Source organism: Macaca fascicularis, chromosome 13 (assembly GCF_037993035.2).
Source record: "Macaca fascicularis isolate 582-1 chromosome 13, T2T-MFA8v1.1".
Taxonomy (NCBI): Eukaryota; Metazoa; Chordata; class Mammalia; order Primates; family Cercopithecidae; genus Macaca; species Macaca fascicularis.
Genome location: NC_088387.1, coordinates 71,427,437 through 71,453,289, shown reverse-complemented (window position 1 = coordinate 71,453,289; position 25,853 = coordinate 71,427,437). Strand labels below are relative to the sequence as shown.

At 35.0% G+C, this 25,853-nt stretch overlaps 1 protein-coding gene across 27 annotated transcripts in view; it reads right to left on the bottom strand.

Annotated features, from left to right (window-relative positions):
- NRXN1 (neurexin 1) overlaps positions 1–25,853 on the bottom strand; it is a 1,134,169-nt gene that overhangs the window by 612,645 nt on the left and 495,671 nt on the right. For 17 of the 27 annotated variants that reach the window (XM_045368569.2, XM_065527617.1, XM_065527623.1 and 14 more), the window contains 3 exons: positions 23,003–23,386; positions 16,012–16,215; positions 13,415–13,441 (listed from right to left, as the gene is read on the bottom strand). In XM_045368569.2, the coding sequence (XP_045224504.1) occupies positions 13,415–13,441; positions 16,012–16,215; positions 23,003–23,386 (615 nt within the window). The remainder of the gene's footprint in view (positions 1–13,414; positions 13,442–16,011; positions 16,216–23,002; positions 23,387–25,853) is intronic. The other 10 variants (XM_065527620.1, XM_065527621.1, XM_074011824.1 and 7 more) reach the window with 1 other exon arrangement.

Here is a 25,853-nt window from a genome sequence, read left to right as displayed (position 1 = left end):
GTTCACTTTATTTGTCTTACATATTCATTGTAATTTCTATTTTAAAATTCTACCTAGTTATTTCAGTGGCAATCTGACTTGCTCAATTAAACCATTTATCAAGCATGAAGATTTGGATGGGTATTTCTGCAAATCCATCACCTAACAAACTGCACAGATGATGGGCAGGCAGGAATTTTTTTTAAAAGACTAGAATCACCTTATACGTATAAATTGGTTCTATATTTATACATGACTGTTCAATATATTTAGACCTACAGCACCTGGAAATTGAATTAGGAAGAGAAGTTACAGTACCATAACAGCTGAGAATTATGAAATTTTAAAACTGAATGGTCCATATTGTGTCTGTTGTTTATCCCATTTAGCTACATACTTATTCTGAGTTCCATGGCACCCATATGCTACTAATTTTGTTCAAAATTTATTTTGTACCAAGAACCGATCTCAGAATTGGGAATATCCAAGTTACAGTCAAAGGAACGTACATTCTAATAAGTCAGAGGTCAAAACACTTTTTCTGTAAAGGGCCAGAGTGTAAATATATTTGACTTTGCCGACCATGTGTTCACCATTGCAATTCTTCAACTTTACTACTACAATGTAAAAGCAAGCATAGAATGTATGTAAACAAATGGAGTGGCTGTGTTTCAATAAAGCTTCATTAAAACCAGGAGCTAGCTTGAGAGCTATAGTGTTCAAGACCCTGTAACATAAACATGTACAGACAATTTAAAATATCCTTTCCTGTAAATTTTGCATTGCATATTAAAGAAATAATAACAGAAACATACTCAAGAATTTAAGTGTGAGGGAACCTGAGTTTTAGATTTGATATTGCCATTAACTCTAACATAACCTTAAAAATGCTAATTGTCCTAACTCTTTTACTGCTGTTTGTTTTCTTAAGAAACAACTAAAAGCAATTTTTAAAGGTTTTAAGCCCAGGCTCCCCACCTGCGAGGCCACAGACAGGTACTGTCCATAGCCTGTCAGGAACCAGGCCGCACAGCAGGAGGTGGGCAGCAGGCAAGCCAGAGAAGTTTCATCTGTATTTACAGCTGCTCTCCACTGCTCGTATCACCATCTGAGCTGCACCTCATGTCAGATCAGTAGTGGCATCCGATTCTCATAAAAATGCAAACCCTATTGTGAAGTGCACATGCGAGAATCTAGGTTTCATGCTCTTTAGGAGAATCTAATGCTTGATGATCAGTCACTGTCTCCCATTACCCTCAGATGGGACTCTCCAGTTGCTGGTAAACAACCTCTAGTTGTACTGATTCTACATTATGGTGAGTTGTATAATGATTTCATTATATATTACAATGTAATAGTAATAGAAATAAGGTGCATGATAAATGGGATGCACTTGAATTGTCCTGAAATCACTCCCGTCTGTGGAAAAATTGTCTTCCATGAAATCAGTCCCTCATGCCAAAAAGTTTGGAGAATGCTGCTTTAAATGACACAAATCAATTGACACAAATCAATTGCAAAGTCCTTCTACTTATACAATGTAGGATAAATTAGGTTCCTTTCCTTTTCTGCAAATTTAGAATAGAAACATTCATTAAATGCTTGCTCTGTGTGTGTGTGTGTGTGTGTGTGTGTGTGTGTGTGTGTGTGTGTGTGTGTGAGACTGCATGCACCTTTGTTTAAAATTAGGTAATTAGGTTTCTACCTATATCAACTTTTCCAGGTACTAAAAAGTTTTATTTGGCAGTTGACTTTGGGGACAGTAGTCTCTGGAGTGAGACAGGACCTGTGAGAAGCTGGAAGCAAGCCTTGTCATTGTGACAATGATGAGAAGATAGAAACAGAAGCAGGAGCTACCACTGCTTGATGCCTGAGTCATGGTTGCCGGCAGCAGTACTTCCTACCTACAAATGATGAGAGGATATGTTTCCCAGGTTGTAATTATGACACCTTCGGCCTACTATTTGACTTTGACATTACAGGTCTCTATTTTATCCTTCTCAATTTTTAGGTATTGAGTTGCGAGTGAAACCTGTTTGTTTTAATTTTTCACAAGAATCAGCTAAAACATCCAATTACAAATTAAATTTAGACATGTAAATGACACTTCTAAATTGTCCTTTTTCTGCCTCTTAACATTACTAGAGGCATGATGAGCCATGTATTTTGAGAGGCCAGTGCAGAGAAAAATGTGGAGTCTTTATTCAAAATTAAGAATTTCAAGATGGTACCAGTAGAGCATTAACGCAAACACAGGGCCCTTCTTAGCATATGGCACTGCGTGACTGCATAAATTGTATGCTGTTGAAGCCAGTCCTTATTAGGAGTGTAAGTTTTGCGCTTATTTATTTTTGATGCTTCCTTTAGTAAATTCTACATTCAGGAATGAGCAGACAAGGCTGGAGGCAAAATTCTTCCTGTATCTATGTGAGAAGCATAGTTGAATCACCTTCCCCATAGTGTCTGCACTTAATAACATGGCCTCTGGGGTATCAGAGAAGCTGTCTCAGGCTTGTCTTGCTGGCCAGGCCTGGTGCCAATCACGATCTGGGCTTGGTGATACACCAATAACCCTCAGAACCAGGAAGCAAAACTACCTGCTGAGCCATGTAACTCCTCTCTCTTTTCTTCTCTATTCCTCCTCAAGTGCTCCTCGATTTAGCCAAGGATATACCCTTGAGAACTATTCAGTGTCCTTATAAAGAGATACTTGTCTCCTTTTTTTTTTTTTTTAAAATAAGCAAAGAGAGAGAGTCCTAAGGACAGACACATTTCTTTATGCTAAAAATACTAGAAATACTCATCCCCAGTTAAAAAGTACTTTGATTAAATGATATAAAGTCAGTCATTAAGCTTGATGTTTGTTTTTCAAAAATGAACACTAATAACAGAAAAAAAGACATTTTACAAACTTTAAAAAATCCACTGGAGAAATTAGTCATGTGCTGACTAATTACATTGCATTTATTTCTTGACCCACAGACTGCTGAGTTTTATCCTGGTTCTACAAGTTATTAGCTGTGTGACCTTGAGCAACCTTCTTACTTTCAGCATGCCTCAGGATCCTCATATATCTCATAAGCTAATACTACACACAATGCAAATGGGTTTAATGCATCTTAATAACTCAAAACTACTTTTAATCAAAGGTTTAATGCATCTTAATAACTCAAAAAGCTTACCATAATCTCATTTATGGTAAGCTTTCAATTATAGTAGTGATAATAGTAACTATCATCAGTATTATGTTGTCATTATTATCTTCTCCTCAATGAGTTTACAGTCTCAGAGAAAATATGATGTAGCTCACTGCCTTGAACATAATGGTCATTCACTAAGTATTTGTTGAATGGGTTTATTTGTGTAAACTTTGTGGGACTTTTTTTAACAGCAGATGAAACATCCCTTGATATTAAATTAAGCCAAGTTGTTGATGAAAAATAACTCCATCTTTTAATGCCTCCATTCACTATGAAATGTAAATAAAAAGAAAACTCTGTCCTCTTGTTTTAATATTTAGCAGGATGGAATTTGGTAACCCCTACAGTTGGAGAACTTGAGTAAATTAGTTATCTGGATAACTATTTGGACAGTCTTTTCGCTCAGTTACACTGTAAATAAACTTAGTGATGCATACAGCCTAGTAGAACAAAATGACCTAAGGTCAGCAGTCAGTAACTTCCGAGTCCAAAGGAAACAGTTGGCTTAGGAATTGGGGGAACTCAAAACTTAATGAGTATTTAATTATAAGAAAACATACATCTCTTCCTCAAGTGGATGTGACCTTGGAGAGTTATTGGAAACACCCTCCAGAGACTTTTCTGCCATTTTCCTAAATGATACCAAATTTATTCTATTATCTACAAAATAAATTTCAATATTTCTCGATGTTTCACCTCTTGCTCTATTTCTTCTGTCCTAAATATCATTGCTTATGCAAACAAATAAACAAGGTTAAAATCATCTTCTAAGAAACATTTAGCCTCTGTAGCTTTGTCATTGATTGTACCCATTTATGACAGACAAGGATAAATATCTCTTATGTAAATATTTTTCAGTGAGAAAAACATACATTTTAAGAATCATGATTTACTTTTTAAGAATATAATTACATTTACAACACAGCAAAAATGAACACAAATTAAATAAATATATTTCTAGAAAAAAAGTTTTAAAACTAGCAATCTTCAAATCTAATCTAGCTCATCTGGCAAGCTTAAGAAGTATAATAAAATAAGCCTAATATAATGAAAGTAACAATTAGACTGTGATTTTATTTTTTTCAAAAGATCAATTCCAAAATTCCAAGGGATGCTTATCACATATTAGGACAGCTAGCAGATATAAACTTGAATACTAAATAGTTCAATTTGCTTTTAAGTAAACATTAAAAACTGAAAATATATTCACCGTTGGTGTAGTGTGAAAGAAAAGGGTTATACTGATTTATAGTGATACTCATTTAATGTCTTTTATGAAATACATACACAATGCGAAGTTGTCTGAAAAAAATCAAAAAGCATATGGGTCCTGAGCATTTGGATATTTACAGAATGTAGACTGATATTCCATAAACAAAGCCATGGATTATAGTCACAAATGCAATTTTTAAAAATTAAATATGTCATTCCATGTCTAAATACATCACTGTAATAGTTATAGCATTCATTTTTATGAGGTCAAGAAGGATGTACATTTTTTCATAATTCAAAGTCAGTGAATTTACTTTTTACTTTCCATTTCTTCTTAAAATAAGGGTAGCTGAATATTATTAAGTACATGAATTTTTTGAATTCAAAAAATTTAGTTCATCCTCAGTATTTTTGGGATATTCTAGTATAAAATTTTTCAAAAGTAAGAAGCATATTAGAGAAAAAAAATCTAAGTTTCTGCCTTTATTAAGTTTATATATTTTCTCTTCCTTTCTTTTTACTGGGAAGTAATTATAATGCTTAGAAATCTATTTCTCAGTATTGTCAACTTTATGAACCTATTTGCTTAAAGAAAATACATTCTAAGAAATGTGACAATTGATGAATGGTAGCATCTCATGTGTCTTGCTTTCATTTTGTTTCTTTACACAATGATTGTTCAAATGAAGGCTATGGACAAACTGTACATGATTATTAATGCGTTCATCATGTGAAAATTAGAATACAATATATTTTTTCTAAGCAATGATATAATTAGCTAAATCCTTCTTTATTTGAATTTTAAGATTGTAATGATAGTGCTAACATAATAGTTTTCTTTAATCATCACTGGCTTATTTATTAAGCTAGCTTTTAGTCAGTAGCTTGAAAGCTATGATTCTCTTTCACCATTTATTTTAGTAACTGAAAAAACTTGGAATTAATTCTTTGAAGTATCTTTGGAAAAATGTCTTCTGAAATGAATGGCTCACCTTATGCTCCAGGAAATGTTCTAAAATGGCAATTGTCCAACAATAACAATAATTAAATCTTAGGCCAAATTAACTTGATTTATTTGAAGAGACAGTGTGTGAAGGTTCCTTGGAGCTGGTCAAACCACTGATAGAAAGAAGTGTTGAGTTATGTCTCTGTGTCTGTTCCTGGTTGATCTTCTTAAGGTAAGATTATGTTAGATTTTCTATTAGTAGGTTACAGTCAATGACGATAACTTACACTAACACATCTAGAAGCATCCTGTCATGTGTGGCTATTCAAATCTGGTTTATTTCTCATGATCTTGTTCACAGATGTTCCCAACAAGTTATCATCTGAAAAATCTAAGATCACTGAAGAATCATGGTATAATTACCTTTGTTACACATATTTTTCCTCCCTATTATATGTTACTTCAACTGGCTCAGTGACCTGGAATTGCTTTATATCACCTTGGCATAAAATCTAAGAGAAGCAATAGATTACATTTAAAAATATTGTATGTTTTAATCAAAGACAGGACATAATGTTACAAGATATTGCTAAAATAAGAGAACAGGGTGGAAAAACATTCCTATACCATGGCTCTATATTTTTAAAGAAGCACATATTATACATATTATACAATGTGTTATATATTAAGTCATAATGTGCCAAGTATTATGTGCTGTAAGGGCATTTAAAACATTAATAAAACTTTTCTGTGAAAACTGAAATCCTAGGCTAGTTTTATACATTTTCTGTTTCCTTTAGCCTCCAAATATGAATGTTATTTCTAATTAGGAACAAAATGTTGTTTTGAAAGATATTCATTCTATTTTAGTAGTCAAAATTAGTAGGTAATTTAGCCTGTAAATTAATTTAAAATGTACATGACATATTACAAATACATGATCTAGTGTAGCTTTATCCTAAATATTGGTGGAATTGGTTTAAATTATCTTTTACCCACTTTTGTTTTTTTTTAATCAAAAAAGCAAAGGAGAATATTGTAGAAATTATAGATGATGAATAGAAACAAAAAACTAAAACAGCAGATACTATAAACATTTAGAGGGATATACTTCCAGAAACATAATAGAAAAGCAATTTTGTTATGATGGTCCCTTGCCTGTTCCATAATTGATAACTCAAAAAAAATAGGAGATACTGATTACTCTAATTTTACTTAATTGATTACATAAAGAATTACTTGATTATTAATATATTATTTTTAGCAGTATAAAATTTCTCAGTTGATTTATTAAACAGAATTTATTGTACGGGGTTTCTATGATTTTAATTTATTGTACTCATCATAATGTTCTAACTCCATATTTATCTGCCTATTTCAATACTGTTAGGTGAATATGTCTGAATAATAAGAGAACACCTGCATTATTGGATTAAATAATTTATCTTACATTTTCTTTTACTAGAAACTTTTATAATTCATGAAAAATCTCTAAAAACAACTTTAAGTCATGTCATTTTAGTATGTTCTATAATATTTTGGCTTTAATGTTTACATGCATAAACTATTTCCTTTGTACCTACCAAAATGTAAAACATTTTAGAATTTTTTTAGGTGCTATAGAAGTTCACGCTTATTTACATTGGAAACTTCCTGATTTCAAAGCTGGTTGAATTATCCATGTATCTGAACACTTAATGGGTGCATTTCACTAGAAACCTACATTCTTCATAAGCAACATTTAAAAAGGGATTTTGTTAACTCATACCTTAAATCGTACATTTCAAAAGCAATTTTAACTATAACAGTTATCTGTAGAAAAAAGCAATTGTCTTTGAAATTTAATTTATTTCAATAGTACTATGCATAAAATATTTCGAGTCTGTATTTAGACTGATCTCCTGGGAAGTGCAATTGGAGAGTGAAGAATTTCCACAATTGTATGAATGATGCATTCAAAGAGCAAGTAATATTAAACAATCCAATTTTCAGTACACTAAAAATAAAGTAATTTAGCCTTTTAGTATTTCTTACTTATCTTCAGGAAAACTGTTTTCATAATGCATTTCTTATCCATCTTGCTTTTTGCTCACATTAATAATAAGTAAAAGAAGTAGATAAGAGTTCTGAGCACACAGAACATTTCAATTTCCAAATTCTTTGATCGTGTCATGATTTAAAGAGCCTTGCCCACTTGACTTATGTACCATATGTTAGCCAGTAATATGTTGAACAGATTGTAATTCTCACGGGTATTTTATAGCTAAACTGAAAAAAAAATTCAGTCTGACAACATATAGAAAAGATACTTGCGTAGAAAGCTTGCTGCTCCTACATCTGCTCTGAGGAGAGTGAATCATGTGGCCTCTACTCTAATGACAGCTATTTGGATCAACAGTGGATCCAGTTGGATACACCAATTGGATCAGTTGCCACTAAAACTAAGATCTAGTGAGTACCTTATGGGGTGACCTGAATTGAAAGATTTATCCAGCGGGACAAGGGTAAGTAATGGATTCACTAGATTCTCTTTCTAGGAAAGTTGAATATACAACATATAGAGAGTATACAGTTAGTGAAAGGGATGACAGAAAGAAAGAGAGAGAAGAAAGGAAGAAAAGGAGGGAGGAAGGGATGGAAGAGGGCAGGAAAGGAAGGAAGAGAAGAAACTCAAAACAATGGAGGAAGTGGGTATGTTTAGAAACGGCTCTTCATAACAACCCAGCAAAGAAAAACATCTGACCAACATCTCTTAGATTTGGGGATATTTGTATAAAATAAACTCCCTTTTCAGAGAAACTAATAAGTCAAAGTTTAGAATGTTTCTTCTAAAACTTTCTTGGATTTCAAAATACTTTTTATCTAGGCAATTGTTATAATGCCGACTCTCAACAATTGAAAATAATTTGATCAATCTGGTCAACACTCAAGAATGTTGCATTACTTTGAGAGTCTTTGCAGTATTTATAAGGAAATGCTTAACGTGAATAAATTAATAACTGTGCTTGGTTTCAACTTGCATTCTTAATCTGCACAAAAGAATAATTTTTAGAACATCATAGCATTTTATATTTGCATATAAGCAATCAATAGATTATTCACTAAAATAGACCAAAGTTATCTACTTTTCAACCACTCACCATATCATTCTGTTGCCTAATCCACGTAGCCATCTAAATATGAAATAAAAGCTGTATTATTCTTTATAATTCTCATAAGTTTAAACATGTGGATAATTTAAATGGGCTTCCATGTATTTTTATTCCAATTTATTTATTTATTTTTTTGAGACGGAGTCTTGCTCTTTCACCCCAGCTGGAGTGCAATTGCATGACCTCGGCTCACCACAAACACCGCCTCCCAGGTTCAAGCAATTCTCCTGCCTCAGCCTCCCAAGTAGCTGGGATTACAGGCACCTGCCACCATGCCTGGCTAGCTTTTCTGTATTTTTAGTAGAGATGGGGTTTCACCATGTTGGTCAGGCTGGTCCTAGAACTCCCGTCCTCAGGTGATCCACACACCTCGGCCTCCAAAGTGCTGGCATTACAGGCATGAGACACAGCACCTGGCCTCAATTTTGATATTTTTCTAAAGACCCATTGCCATGTGCCAATACTCTGCCTGTTTTTAGTTGTTTTCTGTCAGAAATCTATGTTCATTCTTTACATTTTACATGCAATTTTTTTTAGATTTTTGCTGAAAACAATTATTTATAAACTTTCTTTTCATTTCCTTCACATATACTTTAAGTAAAACAAAACAGAAAAAACAACAAAACCAAGAAGACCTCTGTTTTGCATATTTCTACTTTGTCCTTATTCCTTGAGCAACTTCCATCCTAGACAGGTGGATAGCAACAGTCACTGAAAGGCAATGACTGGCAGAATTCCACAAATCAAGTGACTGCTGTATGAAGGCAGAGGCAAAAGACTCCCTTTTACAGTTTTCTGCTCTCAGGCATCGAGTAGCGACTCTGAACTACATATTTACTTTATGTTAACAAGCTCCAGCCCTCAGAAATTTCCTCCTGTCATTTTAAGTAGCTTCCCAAATGGCAGCTTGATCAAAGCAATCTAATATGGCTTAAGTGCCAGTGGTTGACATTTTGCATTTTTTATTGCCTTCCATTTTTATCTACACAAAAATTGGTGATAACTAATATCCAGTTGATCTTTTCATTCTGGTAATAAAATGATAACACAAAGATCTTATTATCTACTCCAGACACCCATCAAAGTACATTTTTCAATAACATACTATGCGAAGTGTTTCTTCCCTATACCCAAGTCAAAAGCGAGGTTAAGTACTTGTCCTTAGATGCCCCATTCTCTCCAATACTTGGGCACTGGACTGCAAATAGAAATTGAACTTCAGCCCTTGATGCTTTGTTCACACTAATGTTATATGTAATTTTGTTGTGTCTGCCTCTTAAATACATCATTTTCTGTGAGAAGCCAAAAGTACTTGGAAGGTCTGCTTAAATATTTTTTTTAACCCCAAAGAGTTTTTATTCTTTTAAGAAGACAAGAAAAAAGATAACCGAAGAAACAATACTGGAAATGGAGCAGTAAGAAGAGTGAATCGTAATAGAAAGAAAGGAAGTGCAGGTAGGTGCGAGAAGAGACAAATGTAATAAGGCATAAAGAAAGCCAAATAATGCAAACAAAACAAGCCCCAGAGATCATGAGTTTATTAAATCAATTTCTATATGGATGCAGAAGTGTCCCTGAGGATGGGTGTGGTGGATCACACCTGTAATCCCAGCACTTTGGGAGGCCAAGGCGGGCAGATCACCTGAGGTCAGGAGTTTGAGACAAGCCTGGCCAACATGGCGAAACCCCATCTCTACTAAAAATACAAAAATTAGCCAGGCGCGGTGGTGCACGCCTGTAGTTCCAGCTACTTGGGAGGCTGAGGTAGGAGAATAGCTTGAACCTGGGAGGCAGAGGTTGCAGAGAGCTGAGATTGCACCGCTGCACTCCAGCCTGGGTGAGAGAGCAAGACTCCATCTCATAATGAGCAACAAGAAACTGAGATGAGTCTGGGATTGTGTGCAGTCACACTCTGTTTGTAATCTGAAAGATCAAAACATACATTTGGCAGTGAAATGGCCATTATTCACAGAAACAGCTTTTTAAAGAAAGTACCCTATCTATATCTGAAAATAAGCTTTTTTATTTTTAAATGAAAAGAGGCTCTCTTCTTCCATTTAAGGATGCTTGACAGCTTTTCTTCCCAGGGGAAGAAATGGTAGCAATAAGGAATCTGACAGAGATGATACTTGGAATTCAGATCTGCCCTTTCTCAGAGGAAATTTTAACAAAGGGCTGTGCCCTAGCATGTCCATGGAAGACTCTGTCACTGCATCTAAACTACTGACACAGGAGTGGCAGGAAAAGAAACATATCTGCCATCTCTTATAGTCCTGCAGATTTGAATACAGAAACTAGACCCTCTACCCTCCTCACCTACCACCCATTCTTCACTGGCAAAGATTAGACAGTCTGACACTATGTATATTTTTCATATAAAGTACAAATGCTGTAAACTCGGTGGTGGGGTAGGGAAAGATAAGATGACTACAGGAAACAGCAGCACAATTTTAAGTAAAGGTAGAAAGGTGTTTCTGGGGAAGTTTCCATTCAAGCTTAATAACTTAGAGTTTAATATTAGTTTTTAATGTAAGATAATCTTTTATGTTTTACTTTGTATATTTCTTGTGATAATTTTCTTAAAAATATATCAATTGAGGTATTTCACATTAATTTCACAATACAGTTGATGTCTTAGGTATGGTACAATTTTTAGAGATAATGGTGTTACCGGCTGCTATTTAATAAATGTACATTAATTTTCTCAGTCTCAGACAAACCTATGGCTCACAGAGGACACATGTAATAAATCAGTCTTTCATTAAACTGCAAGTTATGCTGAGATACAGACATTGTTAATTTAGTTTTTATTGAGTACAAAATGCACTCCAAGTAGAAATCACTGCTCATTTAATCACTGTGTGTTAGGTTTGCATTATCTGGAATGTAAATTCCTCCCTTTCCTCAAAGGCGAGTCTTTTTTATGGAACTTGGGTTTCTTACTACACCTGCCCCCTATTCCCCGAATAAAACAGAGACAAAGGAAATGAAAATGTTACCTGTTGATTGAATGTTCTTTCCAGTGACTGCTGTCAAGTTAAGGAATGTACAGTCCTGTCCGATGTGTACACTGGAAGCTCACAATCATTAATTGAATTCAAGTATCACATACTCATTAAAAAGGGAAAACAATTCACTAAACAGCAAAAACCTTTGTCCTCAAAGGTATTATTTTGTGGAATATCCAGAGGAAAAATAAGACTATCCTCAATACTAGAGTCTCATGATATAAGCCAAATGGCAAACGAGTCTAACAAGGGTAATTATACTATAAAGATACATTTAAAAAATCATTGATATAGCCACAGAATCCAGAATAACATGTTATTTGAATAATTTTCATTAATTGCTATAGTTTACAGAGTTACATTTTGTAAGTTCAAAAAGGCATGCTTTGTTGCATGCTTCGCATAAACAAAATAAAAAGAGTACATAAGGTAGAGCTCTAGAAAGGAATATTGTCCCCACATGGATTTGCTAAGATACAGGAGAGATCAAGAAAACCTATAGCTGCAGTAAGACACAGACATGGCTTTGGCAGAGAGTATTTTGTGAGTTGCCACTTGGCCTGCATCTATGTCCCAGAGCTGAAAGCAAACTGGACCTGGTATTAGATGTGCAAATTGTGTATTCCTTTTAGGAATGCATGGAGGAGATAGAGTTGGAGAGGACATGACATATCTTTGAAAAATTCTACTTACGTGAGAGCTTTGACAGTTTATTTTCAGGAACTATTTTGTTTGAGATCTTTTTAAATGCCTGGGATATTGGTTATAATTTATTAACTTAATTTTTAATAAGTCATCATTCTGTTATTTTTTTATTGGTGTGACTGAGCAAACTCATTTTAATGTTATTTTAAAAAGAATATTAAATATATATGGATAGAATTATGAGTTGTAAGAGGCACAGTGTTTGAAACAGTATGTATTTTATTAGAAAAATGGTCTTGTTTTTGCAAGTTTAAGATCTCTGTTTGTTCCTCAGAGGATGCCTTATTGCCACTTGAAAACATGGCCAATGCTTTAGGGACTAGATTCCATCAACTCACATTCAACATTGTTTCGATAAAATAAATTTAAAAATTCTTTATTATGACAATGAGAGATTAGAAGTTTGTTAGAACCATTTTATTTAAATTGTTCATGACTTTGTGTTGTGATTATTGGAGATTTCTTAATGTGATCAGCACAACCTGGAAAGGAAAAACCTGAGCATTTATGTACAGAAATAAATAGGTTTACTCTTAAGATAACACTACAACTCAAAATAAAATCACAGTCCTTTTATCCTTTCAGATTTTCGTCCAAATTCAAAGAAAACTCAGTCCATGCATCTTTTCAGACTCATCAGTTTGCATGCATGTCACAAATTTGAAGGGTTTTGGTTATTTTTGCAGAGATATGATTAGGATGTAAAAATTCATCATATAAACATTCTTAATGATCAAAGAAGAACATTTTAGACAAGTAATTTTTTATGTCTATGTAAAACTTTAGATGGGTTTAATAGTAACTCTCGAAGTAAGAGGAATTAACATTTTTTTTTTTTGTATTTGAGTTAAAAGATAAAGACAAAAGAAAACAAGAACCAGAATATTTTCTCCTATTTAGTTATGAAGAGAACAACTGGAGTCCACAAATGCCACTTGCAGTATCTAAAGGTCTATAAGGTGCTGGCACATTCTGTTACAAAACACTTGTCACCTCTTTTTCCACATAGAGGTAGGAACTGCAGTGGGAAAGTCTTCAGCTGTACAAATTTTTAAATGAATTTTTACAACCCAGATGATGGACTGGTATACTTTAAAAGTGAGTTCATGAGTTTTATAAACACATTTCTCTTGCTCTCTCTCTCTTTTTTTCTTGACTAGCTTACATCATAATGGAGGAATAACATTTTAAAAATTTTGAATAGGCACTTACTGGAATTACAGTTAATCCTGATACAATCTAGATGGGGAAGAATAGATGAAAAATGAAAATTCATCCTTCAAGGTAATAGCTGCAGACATCCAATAAAATTACAGTCCACCCTTCCGGGGACAGACACATGCAAATATGGCCACTCAGTATCATTATTCTTTACATACTTATAAAGCCCAGGTGTATTATTATAAAAGTTTACCATTGGAAACAACAATAGAAGTTTTTAAAAATGGCCAATTCAAACAAAGCTACATGGTGACAAATCTAAGTGAAGTAAAGAGTTGTTAAATGTCAAAGATGTTTGGCTTAGACTGGCTGCAACTTTCTCCCCATCTGTGAAAGAACATATCACTGTTTTCCGCAAAATGTAAAAGTGCTCCGTCACAATGGGGTACAGTGCAGGTTCAGCTAGGCTCAGGCATCTTGGACCTCTGAAATCTAATATCCCACAAAGGCCAACAGAATCCTTCAGAATTGCAGTGGTCAAATGGAAAGCAAGTTAAAATTATTCTTATCTTGCTCTAAATGTTTTTGTTTTGTTTTTAAATTTTATTTGCTTGGGCATAAAAAGGTAACTGCCAGATGTTGGCTGGATTCCATACCTTGCGTTAATTGGAGGAGGAAAGAAACAACTGTATGATTCCTTTAGAAACTCCAGTGGCTAAGGAGCAGTCATTATTCAAAGCACACAAGCCTATGCCTCTCTTAGGAGCTAACAATGCTATCTCTATATAATAAGTGTCATAGTTCCCTTGATTTTCCTTTCTTGATTTTCCCTTTCTTATACCTGCTTTATATAAAAGCAGCTACTATAAGAACAGAACATCTGGTATGGGTAACACAAACTGTAATTATAGCGTTTATTTTTAAAAGACTATGTAGGATGTTTTCTATTTATTTTATATATATTTGTTGGTTTGGGTTTTATTATTTAATGCCTTTGGGGAACATAAAAAATATAAACCTAGATTCTGTTTCCATATAGCTGAGTTTGTCATGTGTCGTCAACCGCATCAGAAAAGTGGTTGCAAACAGCCAAGGACCAGCACCTACACAGCTCTTTCTACAGAATGCTTTGCTGTTCGAAAATTCTCATGAGTGTTTCCACTTTGACTAACAGCAGCTTTACTGCATGCAATTAGGCGATTTGTTTTGATCGGCTTGTAATAACCTGTCATTGTCACTAGAGGGTACTCTAACAGAACAGTAAAGGAGAGTGCTCTGTGTTCTTAAAGTAGTATTTTTTAACCTTATTATTTAATTTCACTAATGTTAATTAAATATAATTATAGGCAATAAGATACCAATGGGATAATGTTATATTTTATGAGTTATCATTCTGCCCAGCACAATTTGAAAATGTAGGTGGGGTTTCCACAAATGCCTTACCTCATCACATTTTATTACTCTTTTTTTTTAGGTAAATCTACGTAGTTTCAAATTTTATTTTTCTCTCTCTGTTTATTCATTTCTATCTACGTGTGTTTAACACTGCCAAAAATACAGTAAAACCTCATTAATTTTGACTCCTCTTATTTTGAAACAGTGATAACACTGCAAATTTGGGCAGAATATTAATTCTTCCTTTGATATGAGCAAAACTCTCTTAAAAAAAAAAAAGTTAAACTCATAAACAAGATTTTGAAAAGCCAAGTTTGGGAAAACAACTGATTTCCAGTAATTTATGTTGATGGCACAGTTGGCATGAAACAATGTGCTAATTATAATTAATTCTTATCCAACCACTAAAATCAGCCTAGACAGTCCTTTCCTTGATAAGACTTTCGAAACTATTATGATTTTGAGTATAATTTATAAAAAATAAAAACTGCTTAAACAAATTTTAAAATCTGCAATTCAGACTTTTTCCTAATTCAGCCTGGTTTTTCTCCATAATTCATCCAGATTGGTGAGGTTTTACTGTAATGAGTCTTTCTTAATGCTACAATTAAGCAGGAAAGCATTATCTCTCTGTAGAAGAGCCTGTGTCTCTAGTGTTCTCATGGCTGTTTGCTAAGGGCCGCAGACTTTGGGCATTGAAGGGTTGTGGATCGCTATTTGATAGCAAAATACCACTACACAGTACTCCAAAACAGAAAAGATGGGGTACCACAAAGGTGACTATTCAAAGGAGAAGCCCATGGAGTCGAGTAAGAACAGCTGTTGATCTCAATAACAAAGCAGAAATTTGATATTTTGTGCAAATCTTTTCTAAATAAACACGTTTTTATTTATCTGCAAAGATGTCACCTACAACCAATCTAAATGTTAGTGAATATATCAACAGAAAATTCAGCCTGAGGCAACCTCAGGCTTAATCATTTACATTTTCGATTAACCTCACTGACAGACATGGCTTCTCTTTTAAGAACCCTCAGCGGTAGAAATCACAAAACAGTAAGTTATGTTAAACATAAAAAAATAAAAAAATAAAAAGATGCCCCCCAAAACCTAAAATTACTTTAAATGATGGAAATAAGACCATTAAATGTTTTAATTTTCCATGGCAAACAGGCTACTTGATCAATGTTTGCAGGCAAAATTGAACAAAAAGTAAAAAAGTGTTAGTTCAATGGGGGAAGGCAGGTTGTTACCTAGATTGACCGTCAGTTTCACACGTCCTGCATCTAGCTCCAGGCGGAGGGTGTCAGCAGAGTCTCTAGAAGTGGTTGCCATCAGAATGCCATATGCACGCTGGGATCGGAACCGTAAGGAAACATCCTCAGCCTCCGTGTGCATGACTACAGGGAGCTGAATTTTCATAAACATGCTCCCATCATAGCTCAAAACCGTTGCCTCTAGAGATGGAAAATGAATATAATAAGTTCTTGGATGGTAGAGTGCATTAATACTTTAATAAGGAAAAAGGATCATTTATTATCACTTAAGACTTCTAGAACAAAATACTACAAAATCAATTCATCTTCTTCAAAAATAAACAAAACTGTAAGCTGGAAAAGAGGTCAGAGTAGAGGACTTCCCTTGTGAGATATTTTCTAAAGCCCAGAAACATAGATATCATCAGTTTCTTTTCTTTTCTTTCTTTCTTTCTTTTTTTTTTTTTTTGTTCCCATAGCACTTTCTACTTATAGCATTAATCATGTTGAATTTTGAGGGTTTGATTATGTGTCTCCCTTCTCAAAAGCAAAGATCACGTTCTTTTGTACAGTCACAGTGTGAGCCTAGTTTGAAACACCAGCAAAGTTGCGGATTTTTTTTGTTGTTGTTGTATTTGTTTGGGTTTTGTTGTTGTTTGTTTGTTTGTTTGTTTGAGACAAAGTCTCTATTCCCAAGGCTGTAGTGCAGTGGTGGGATCTCAGTGCAGCCATGACCTCCTGAGCTCAAGCAATCTTTCCACCTCAACCTCCTGAGTAGCTGGGACCACAGGCACATGACACCATGCCAGGCTAGTTTATTAACACTTTTTTCTAGAGATGGGTCTCCCTTTGTTGCCTAGGCTGGTCTCAAACTCCTGGGCTCAAGTGACCCTCTCACCCAGGTTCCCAAAAGGAATCTGTGCCCAGCCTCCAGCAACTTTTCAATTCATGTTTATGTACGGTGAGCCCACTGACCAGTTCTGTGAAATTGGTCAGCCTTGCCTGGGCTCTGAATTATTCATCTGCACAATAAGAGGGTACTGCCAGAAGATTTCTTAGGGCTTTGATCTGTCCTAAAAACCTGTAGTTCTAGGAGAAGTTACTATCATCATTTTTTCATAATCTCTGCCCTGATGGAATTATTTTTAAAAGAAAAAAAAAAAGGAAATATGGCTTAACTGTAGGAATTGGGCCAGTACTTTACCAAAGGTGATGTTTGAAAAGAAAAAAGAAAAACTGATATTACCAAACAACAGACAACGCTTCTTTTGAGCCATTATGTTTAGCAAGGTAATTTTTACAAAGGCTTAAACTGTTGCTTCCTTTTAAGGTTAATTTATAGAAGGGGAGTAACTTTAAATATTATCTATTAGCACAACCCTGGTGTCCTGAATACGTTGTCACCCAAAGCATAATGATGTGCCTTTGTTATACTAAATAAGCATGGGGGTGAGACTGAGGAGCTTTTAAGGATGTTTGTTACTAAATCAAGGTAGATGACATCAATAGGGAAGTTGCTTAGTACTGTCTTAAAGACACAAAGAAACGAATAGAAAAACTGTTGATGACAACCTGATGGCTTTAAGAAAGAGTCAGGACTCCTTAATGTTAAGTTCCATATGGTAGTGGAATATTGCAAAACAAGCATGAATCAGTTTGCTTTCTCATTGGTTCCAATAACTCAGGATGATACTTAATAAAGAAAAAAATACCTGGAATTAAAATGAACCTGGAAATTCTCATTATTTTGCCTACTTACACAGCATAGCAATTAACTGTACTGATACAACTGTGTTCAATATTGGGACTATATTCAGAGTTGTGGTTTTGCAAGTTTATCTTTCAGAAAGTCAAGTACTGTTTCTATAAGACTTTAATCATTATTTGTTGTCATTCTGGGATTAAGTGAGCATCCAGAGCCTCTCCAAGCACTGACTGTTCCAGGTCTCCCTGCTTAGGTTAGCTCCCTTCTCTTTTCCATCTACGTCTTTACTTAAGAGATCTCAGTCAACTCATATGCTCACTCCTCTAATATTTATTAAGGGTTCTGACTTCTCTCCTGAGCTCTAGCATTCACTGCCTATTGGAAATTTTCAACTGGAATATTATAGGTACCTTATTAAACTCTTAATTCACTCCCTTCAAAAACGAACAAACTCAAAACATGCTCCTTCCTCAGTCTTCTCCATCTCAGTAAATGTGATAAACCCATTGCTCTGACCTAAAGCTTTCTGATTCCTCTTACTCTTTCTGCCATGTCCAATCCATTTGCAAGTCTGCAAGTCCTACAGGCTCTAATTCCAATCCACATTCTGAATTGATTGCTGCTCACCTGTGCCACTAATGTCCCTCAGACTTTGCTCTCATCTCTCACCTACATCACTGTAGTAGCTTCCTCAACCGTGTTCCTACCTTTTTTTAACCTATAAAGATCAGTGTGACCCTGGCCGCAGCCCGTCTCTCTGGCCTCAGCTTTAAGTATGTCCCCTTTCTTGCTCAGTGAGCTCCAGATACACCAATTTCATGATCTCACTGAAGTGTTTGCACTTTTAGATCCCTCTGTTGAAAAATGTTTCACCCCAGATCTTTAAATAGCTGGTTCTTTCAGCATTCAGGTCTTTGCTCAAATGTTACTTCAGAGAGGCCTGCTATCCCCTCCAGTTATTCAATAGATATTCACCATTTCATTTTGTTAAAATGATCATTTCTTGCTTGTATAGTGTTATCTGTATTTGCCCTTTAGAATACAAGCACCTTGAGGGCAGAGATCAGTCTCTTATATGCATTGCTCTATCAGCAGCAAGTGCCCCCATGATGCCAGGCCCGCAGCAGAGCCTCCATAAATATTAATTGAATCAATAATTGCACACACACACACAGTGAGCTAATTTCAATTTGAATACCAAGCTTACATAAATGCTCACCAAAGAAATTAAGTATTTATTCTGCTTATTGCAAGTGAAATCTAATTTCAGTAATGTGCATGAACAAAATATTTAATAAAGTCCACTTTGAAGGCCAAAATTGGGCTGCAGAATATAGGCTAGGGAAGTGTCTATTTGCTGAAATAGGGGCCTCATGGTTAGGCAATGCCCTAAGCACTGATAAAACAAAATATGGTCTTTCAAAAATATAGTGGTTCTATATCACATCATATTTTTTTCCAATTAGGCAAGAAGTTTCTCAAATGGGAGTGAAATCCCAGTGGTCAAAGACCAGTGCAAATAACCAAATTGCTGTTGTTCAAAAAATAATTAAAACCTGAGTGTAAAGCTATAGTGAATTCTAGAGAGAAAAATGATCGTGGTATAATTTTAAAAGAAATTTGATCTTTACTTTTGTTTTTCCTAAACTAGACAATCATGATCCATACCTGTAAAGCAACAAGTACCTGAAAAAAAGGGTTAAAGCCATTATCATGTGTTCAGTTACTTTGGTATCATACAGATAAAATGATCAAAACAGTGTTTGTTTTCTCCTCTTTAGTTAATCTGTACAACTAGGATCTATTATTCACTAATCATATTTTTGAAATAATCATATTCTTCTGGGAAAATTAGCTTAATTTGATTGAAAACTAAATCGGGGGCACCTCGTTTTAGAAATACAGATGACTGACAACGGATCATAAATATAGTGGGAAATACAACCCAGAGAAAAAAATAATCAGAATCATTAGCCTTTAACATTCTCCAAAAAGCTGCAGGACTGAAATAACATAGTAAAGTAATAAAACTTGAGTGCCCCCGAGTGTCATTTTAAATAATTCTCAATGTGAAAATAACTTGTTGATAAATGACAAATGAAAGTCTAAATGATTCCTCATAATTAGAGTTAATGTTTAATTAGACAAGAAATGGAAAATGCACAGGGTTGTAGTCTAGAGTTGCCAAATAAATGGTAAACAACATTCTGACATTTGAAGGTTATGCTATTTGGCAGCATCCTTGAACACTAGTAAAATTATTTCATCATTTAGAATATACAATAAATCTTTAAAAGGCTAATTCTAGTATAATACTTCCCACTGGGGGAGAAAAACAGTTTCAACTTTGTCTTCTATATCTCCTTCTCCCTTGTCATTAAGTTTGATAAATTTGCTTTTCTGCATTATTCTTTGTTGCAGTCTAAAGTGTACACCTGTACTCAGTTTTGCCGAAAGGCAGTCACATATTGTGATCAACGATGAAAATCAGACAGGGAGCCAAATTATATTGCTCTGACATCTGTCCCTCCATCTGTTAGAATTTAACACACAGTATAAAGTAGATATCTGATTATATCAAAGCTCTTATTCTTACATATGACTGAGAATAATTTTTATATGATCAAGTCTCCACAAATTCTGTTTTATTAAAAATAAAGCAGAAGGGAAGGTACTAAATTTAACTTTCAATCATTGAACATTATTTCTGTACTACTCCTTCTTATAGGATCAAAATATGTAAAACAAAATACTCTCTTCTTGTCTGCCTAAGTTAGCAAGTATTTTGTTCTTTCTTATAAACTCCTTTGCCCCCTTAGGCAGGATAAACATCTCCTATAATGTGATTGCAACATACTTTTTCCATGGTGAACTTTCTAAATCCAAGGAGTTGAACATGCTTTTTAATTACTTTGAATAATTATTTTCATAAATATTAAATTATCATTTTTTGCTGAATAATAAGAAAACAAGTTTAAAAGTTATCTATTAAAAAAAAAAAAACTTGAAGAGTTGTCAACTCGTATTTGATCAACAACAGCCTTATCTAATCAATGTGTGTCTGGAGAAGAAACTCAGTCAAAGCCCCTTCTTTTAAATTGGAAACTCAGAGGTTCAGGCATGATCTTGTGTTAACTGAACTAGGGCATAATAGCCAGGAGCTGGACAGAAACTAAATTTTGTGGTATTGAGTATGACAACCATCACACATTTCCTTTGCTGTCAGGAGGCACCCTAACGTGAGCAAGAAAATTAATTCTGAAAAGCAAAAGACTCATGCAATACACATAGGTAATCCAGTAACAAGAACCACCCAAAAATGCATATAGCCAACCTGGAGACAAAGAAATCTGCAGAAACGTCCAGCCTCCTATCAGATAAAGAAGTATGTCAAATCCCAATGATGAAGTTTGCTATTAAATTCTCATTTACAAATCTACATATGCTTGCTGACCCTTTTTCTAATCATTGCAATATATAAATATTTCTTCTCTCTCATCCTGGCTCGAAAAGTCTACAATTTCTATTTTCATTTTTGCCATATGTAGTAGCAGAATATTGCCACAGGGTGGTACACCACGCATATTTAACGGAAAGCTTCCGTAATATATGTGACAGTTGAGTTATACCCTTTTTTCAGCTTCACTTAACCAAGAGGCATCAGAATAACTGGCAGCTCTCTGAGTGATTAAAATTAAAACAAAACCTTAAATCATGCAAGTCTGCTAATCTCATATTATGCCTAACTGTATTATACCTTGCAAGCTTTGTTCATTGTTCATCCTTTTGGCAATTTCCAAAAACAAAACTAAACAAACTAAAATTGGGAAGAAAAATGCAAAAAGGAAACTTATAAAGAATATACACCATACGAACTAAACTATACAGAAATAGCTAAGTTGTACTGACAATTCACAGAAATTGCAGTTAGCTACTATCATAAAGAGAATGAATATATCTATATCTATGTGATAACATATCCATCTATTGACCCATCTAAATGCATGACACACAATAATAATAGCATATGGTAAGCGGTTTAATATATGATTACTATATTACTGTTAAATATTTATATTTTTAATATTAATCACAGAACTAGTAAGTTGATGTACCTCCTTTTTAAGATAAATAACCAAAATCAGATTTCAATTTTGGATTTCACAAAACAACCCCTCTTTTTCCTAGGAGGTTTTAGGCAAACTGAATTGAACTATTTCAGGAATAAAAAAGGAAAACAATAAATATTCATAGCTTAAAAATAGATGCCAGGTACTTTTAGGCTAAATATGTAATAAAGGAATGTTATTTGTAGCAGGTGAGGACAATGGAAAAACTCATCAGTATTTTTTCATATTGATTTTTAGCTCCATTGTTGAAAATAAGTGACAATGGGTGCAGTGACTAAAGCATTTGTCTGAAACACTGGGTCGATGGAAGAATAAGCTTAGAACTATTTGTTCTGCTATTTATTCCTTTAGCCTGTTCTGCAGATCAACTGGGACGGCTATTACCCTTCAGTTTTCTTTGAATCCTCATTCCTTTTATTTTATAGGGTGAGAAAAAGAAAAATAAAATGTAGGTTTGCCTCCTATTAGAAAAAGAGGGGTGGCACCTGCTCAGAACTTCAATAGGCCCAGCTAAGCTATAATAGCAAATTGGTAAATGAATCCTCTGCAGTTGGTTAGGTCCTAGCCAAAGGTAAGTACTTTTTCTATTAGGGTACACTTCCAGAAACACTGGTGTACCTTAGGTGATTGAAAGTCAGCTTACTTTTCAGAGAGGATATTGCCTCTTTTGTAAGTTGACTGAAGTGAAATGAACAGGCTAACTTAAGTCTCACCCAGTTGGGTCAGGGAAGTTGCAACTAATAGCTTAGCTTGCCTCAAATGCTATTTCTTACCATGGATATTAGCACTAGAAGCCATAGGTATGTCTAATTCACGCCTCTTTTACTGTCTAATGTTCTGAAGTTAAAAACTGGGCAAAAAAGACAGCAGTTATTGTCTATAATACATCTTAGGCTCATACTCTAGAGGATACTAAAGATTCAAGTTTCTATTCCTGCAATATACTTAAGAGCTGTGTCCTTTCAGAATCAAGCTCTTTGAAAAACATTAAGAGCTCATTAGTAATCCATGTCAGGTATGGCTGCTCAGCTTGCAAACAGAGTTTACTTCAGTAGGGTATGCATTATGTTTCAATGGTCAGCACAGGTTTGAGGTCAACATTTAATGCAATTTTCATCTCAGGGAGTTGGCTGTTGGGGTTTTAGAATCCTACCTCTCTCACATGACCTGCCAAGATAGCCTGTTCCGGAACAATCACAGACATATCTGTTCCACCCATCCCTGCACATGCCATTGTTTTTGCAAGGGTTGCTAAGGCACGGTTTTGCTGTTTCCCTTGAGCAGGAGGGCTTCACTCCAGCTGTACTTTGAACTTCAGCCATTTGCCGGATATCTTTGCTTTGGCCATCGATGAACAAATCCCTGATGCAGCCCACGTAGCCATAGTTGAGCAGAGCAGTCCACACCTCGGTGGGGAAGACAAGGCCAGCTTTATTTTCTGGCAGGCCCCCCAGGTACAACTCATCATCCAGGTCCAGAATCTCACTCTCACCAGGAGCAGTGTAGGGAGTACGCAATGTGTTGACAGAAATGGTACCTATTGCAAAGAGAGGACAATGCACAAGTCTTTAAAAAGCACCAATGTGTTACAATTATCTTTCTGTCTTTCATCTGCTTAATGGTTAACTCTTTGGAGGCAAAGAAATATTATTATTCTTTCTATCCTCACTTTCTGGTATTTCCTAGAGAAATTAAGAAACCCATGGTATGAAGAAACTTTAGAAATAAAAGAGACTAAATGGTTCCATTTGAACTTGAGAATGAAAACCAAAGTGTACAGCCAACAAATAGTGTTTGAGAGCCTCTAACAGTTCAGCCAATGCATGTATACATACATTAAAAATAAAGAAACTATCATTCTATATCAGCCTCTAGAAGAAAGTCAGATTCCTCTTGGTTAGTGCTTGCTTTCAAAGCTAATATCCAACTGCAAACCAAGGAAAGATTTTATGTTCCTATTTTAACTGACTTGATTACTCTGATTGAGCGCAGTAGTTTCACAGATTACCTGTGTTAAAATCTGACTTCATCACTCCTCGCTGTATGAACCTATTGATTAACTTACAGAGTTTTGTTTCTCTTATTCATAATATGGGCATAATAATATTATCTACCTCATAGGGTTGCTCTTATTGTTAAATAAAATAATACTAGTAATGTACATGGTTTATAATAAATACTGTATAAATGTTTGTTGTTGTATTTCAGTGAAATAATCAAGTAAAATCAGTTGCTTCCTTATTTTTAAACCAACCTAGTGATTTATTTAAATTAACAAGGATTTCTTTTTCTCACTCCAAATGTTAAGGAGAAAAAATCTGTTGGTTTATAAATACAAAGGGCTCTAAGTCCTAAGTATGGAATAACCAGGTATTCATCTACATGGGATCATTTGAGGGTCACAGAAAAATATTAGTGGAACCCATGAACAAAAAGAAAGATAGAAAGCACATTCCTGATCAAAATGTGCATGCATACTGCAGATTACCAAAAATTCCACTGATATTCTATCTTCAGAAAGACCTTTGTACAAATGCAACTATGATGCCTGGACAGAACACTACAAGGCCCCACAACCACATTATCCCAGATTTATTTTTCAGCTCCAGATTATAAGGCAGGATAGCAAGAGTCTGATGAGAGAGAGAGAGAGGATGAAAAAAGGTGTGATTGTATGCTGGGGCATGGGCATAGAACCTCAGGTATTTAGGGAAGAGACACAAGAGAGATCTGGAGATGGGAGGGGTGATACAGAAGTAAGGACAAAAGAGGAAGTAGGGGGTGAGTAGGGTGTGTGTAGGGAGATGCATTTTAGTTGCTACACAGAATACCAAAGGCCCGCCCCAAGTGAAAACACATATCTAACTAAGGATGTAAGGCTGCGGGCCCCGATGTTGTGCCCAGGAGTATTCCAAATCCCAGCAGAAGGGCCCCCTTCAATCTGTGCAGTGTAATGGGATCTGTCTTTGTGAGGGAGAAGGGCATGGAAGCCACTGACAAAGACTGCTCAGGTGGCCGAGTCATTAAGAGGATATTTGGCTCTCTAGACTTTCAGAGAAAGAAAAGGGAAAAGCTCCTAGGGGAGAAACACTCAAAGGCATTGCTATTTTGGCCTTCCAATGAGGGGAGCAAAATAGAGATTTCCTAGGGAAGCAGCTAAAAGGGAAAAGGACAAAGTATTCATTTTTATTGTTCACATTTGTACAAGTGTCTAGAAGAAAACTCTCATTTAGGAACATATGGGAACCATCAAATCCTATTTAGAAAAATATAAAGCATGGCATTTTGGGGAAATACAATTTATAATATTGAGAGGGAATGGTGACTCTTTTCTATTTCAAAAGGAATGATCATTACATGCATTTTTAAAGCATCATTTTGTATACAGCACTATTCAAAATACCTACGAAGTGAATAAACAGATGGTCCCTATCCTCTGCAGTAGCTAATGAAAGTTAGAATATGATGAGAAAGAGTGTCTTTTAATGACAAAAGGAAAGGTGGGCACTTTAAAAAAAGAAAATATTATCACGGAAAGCAAAGAGTTACATGCAATGAATAAAGTGTCATGTACTTTTTTTTTTTTTTTTTTTTTTTTTTTTTTTTCTGAGACAGAGTCTTACTCTGTCACACAAGCTGGAGTGCAGTGGCAGGATCTTGGCTCACTACAAACTCTGCCTCCTGCTTTAAACAATTCTCGTACCTCAGCCTCCCAAGTAGCTGGGATTACAGGTTTACGCCATCACGGCCAACTAATTTTTGTATTTTTAGTACAGATGGAGTTTCGCAATGTTGGCCAGGCTAATCTTGAATTCATGGCCTCAAGTGATCCACCCACCTTGGCCTCCCAAAGTGTTGGGATTACAGGCGTGAGCCACCGCACCCAGCCAATGTGACATGCTCTTAAATAAAAGGGAGAGGGATACTACTCTATTTTCCAATTGGTTCAATAAGGCTTCCTAAAAGCAGTAGAATTTTTGAGGATTTGATGAAATGACACAGAA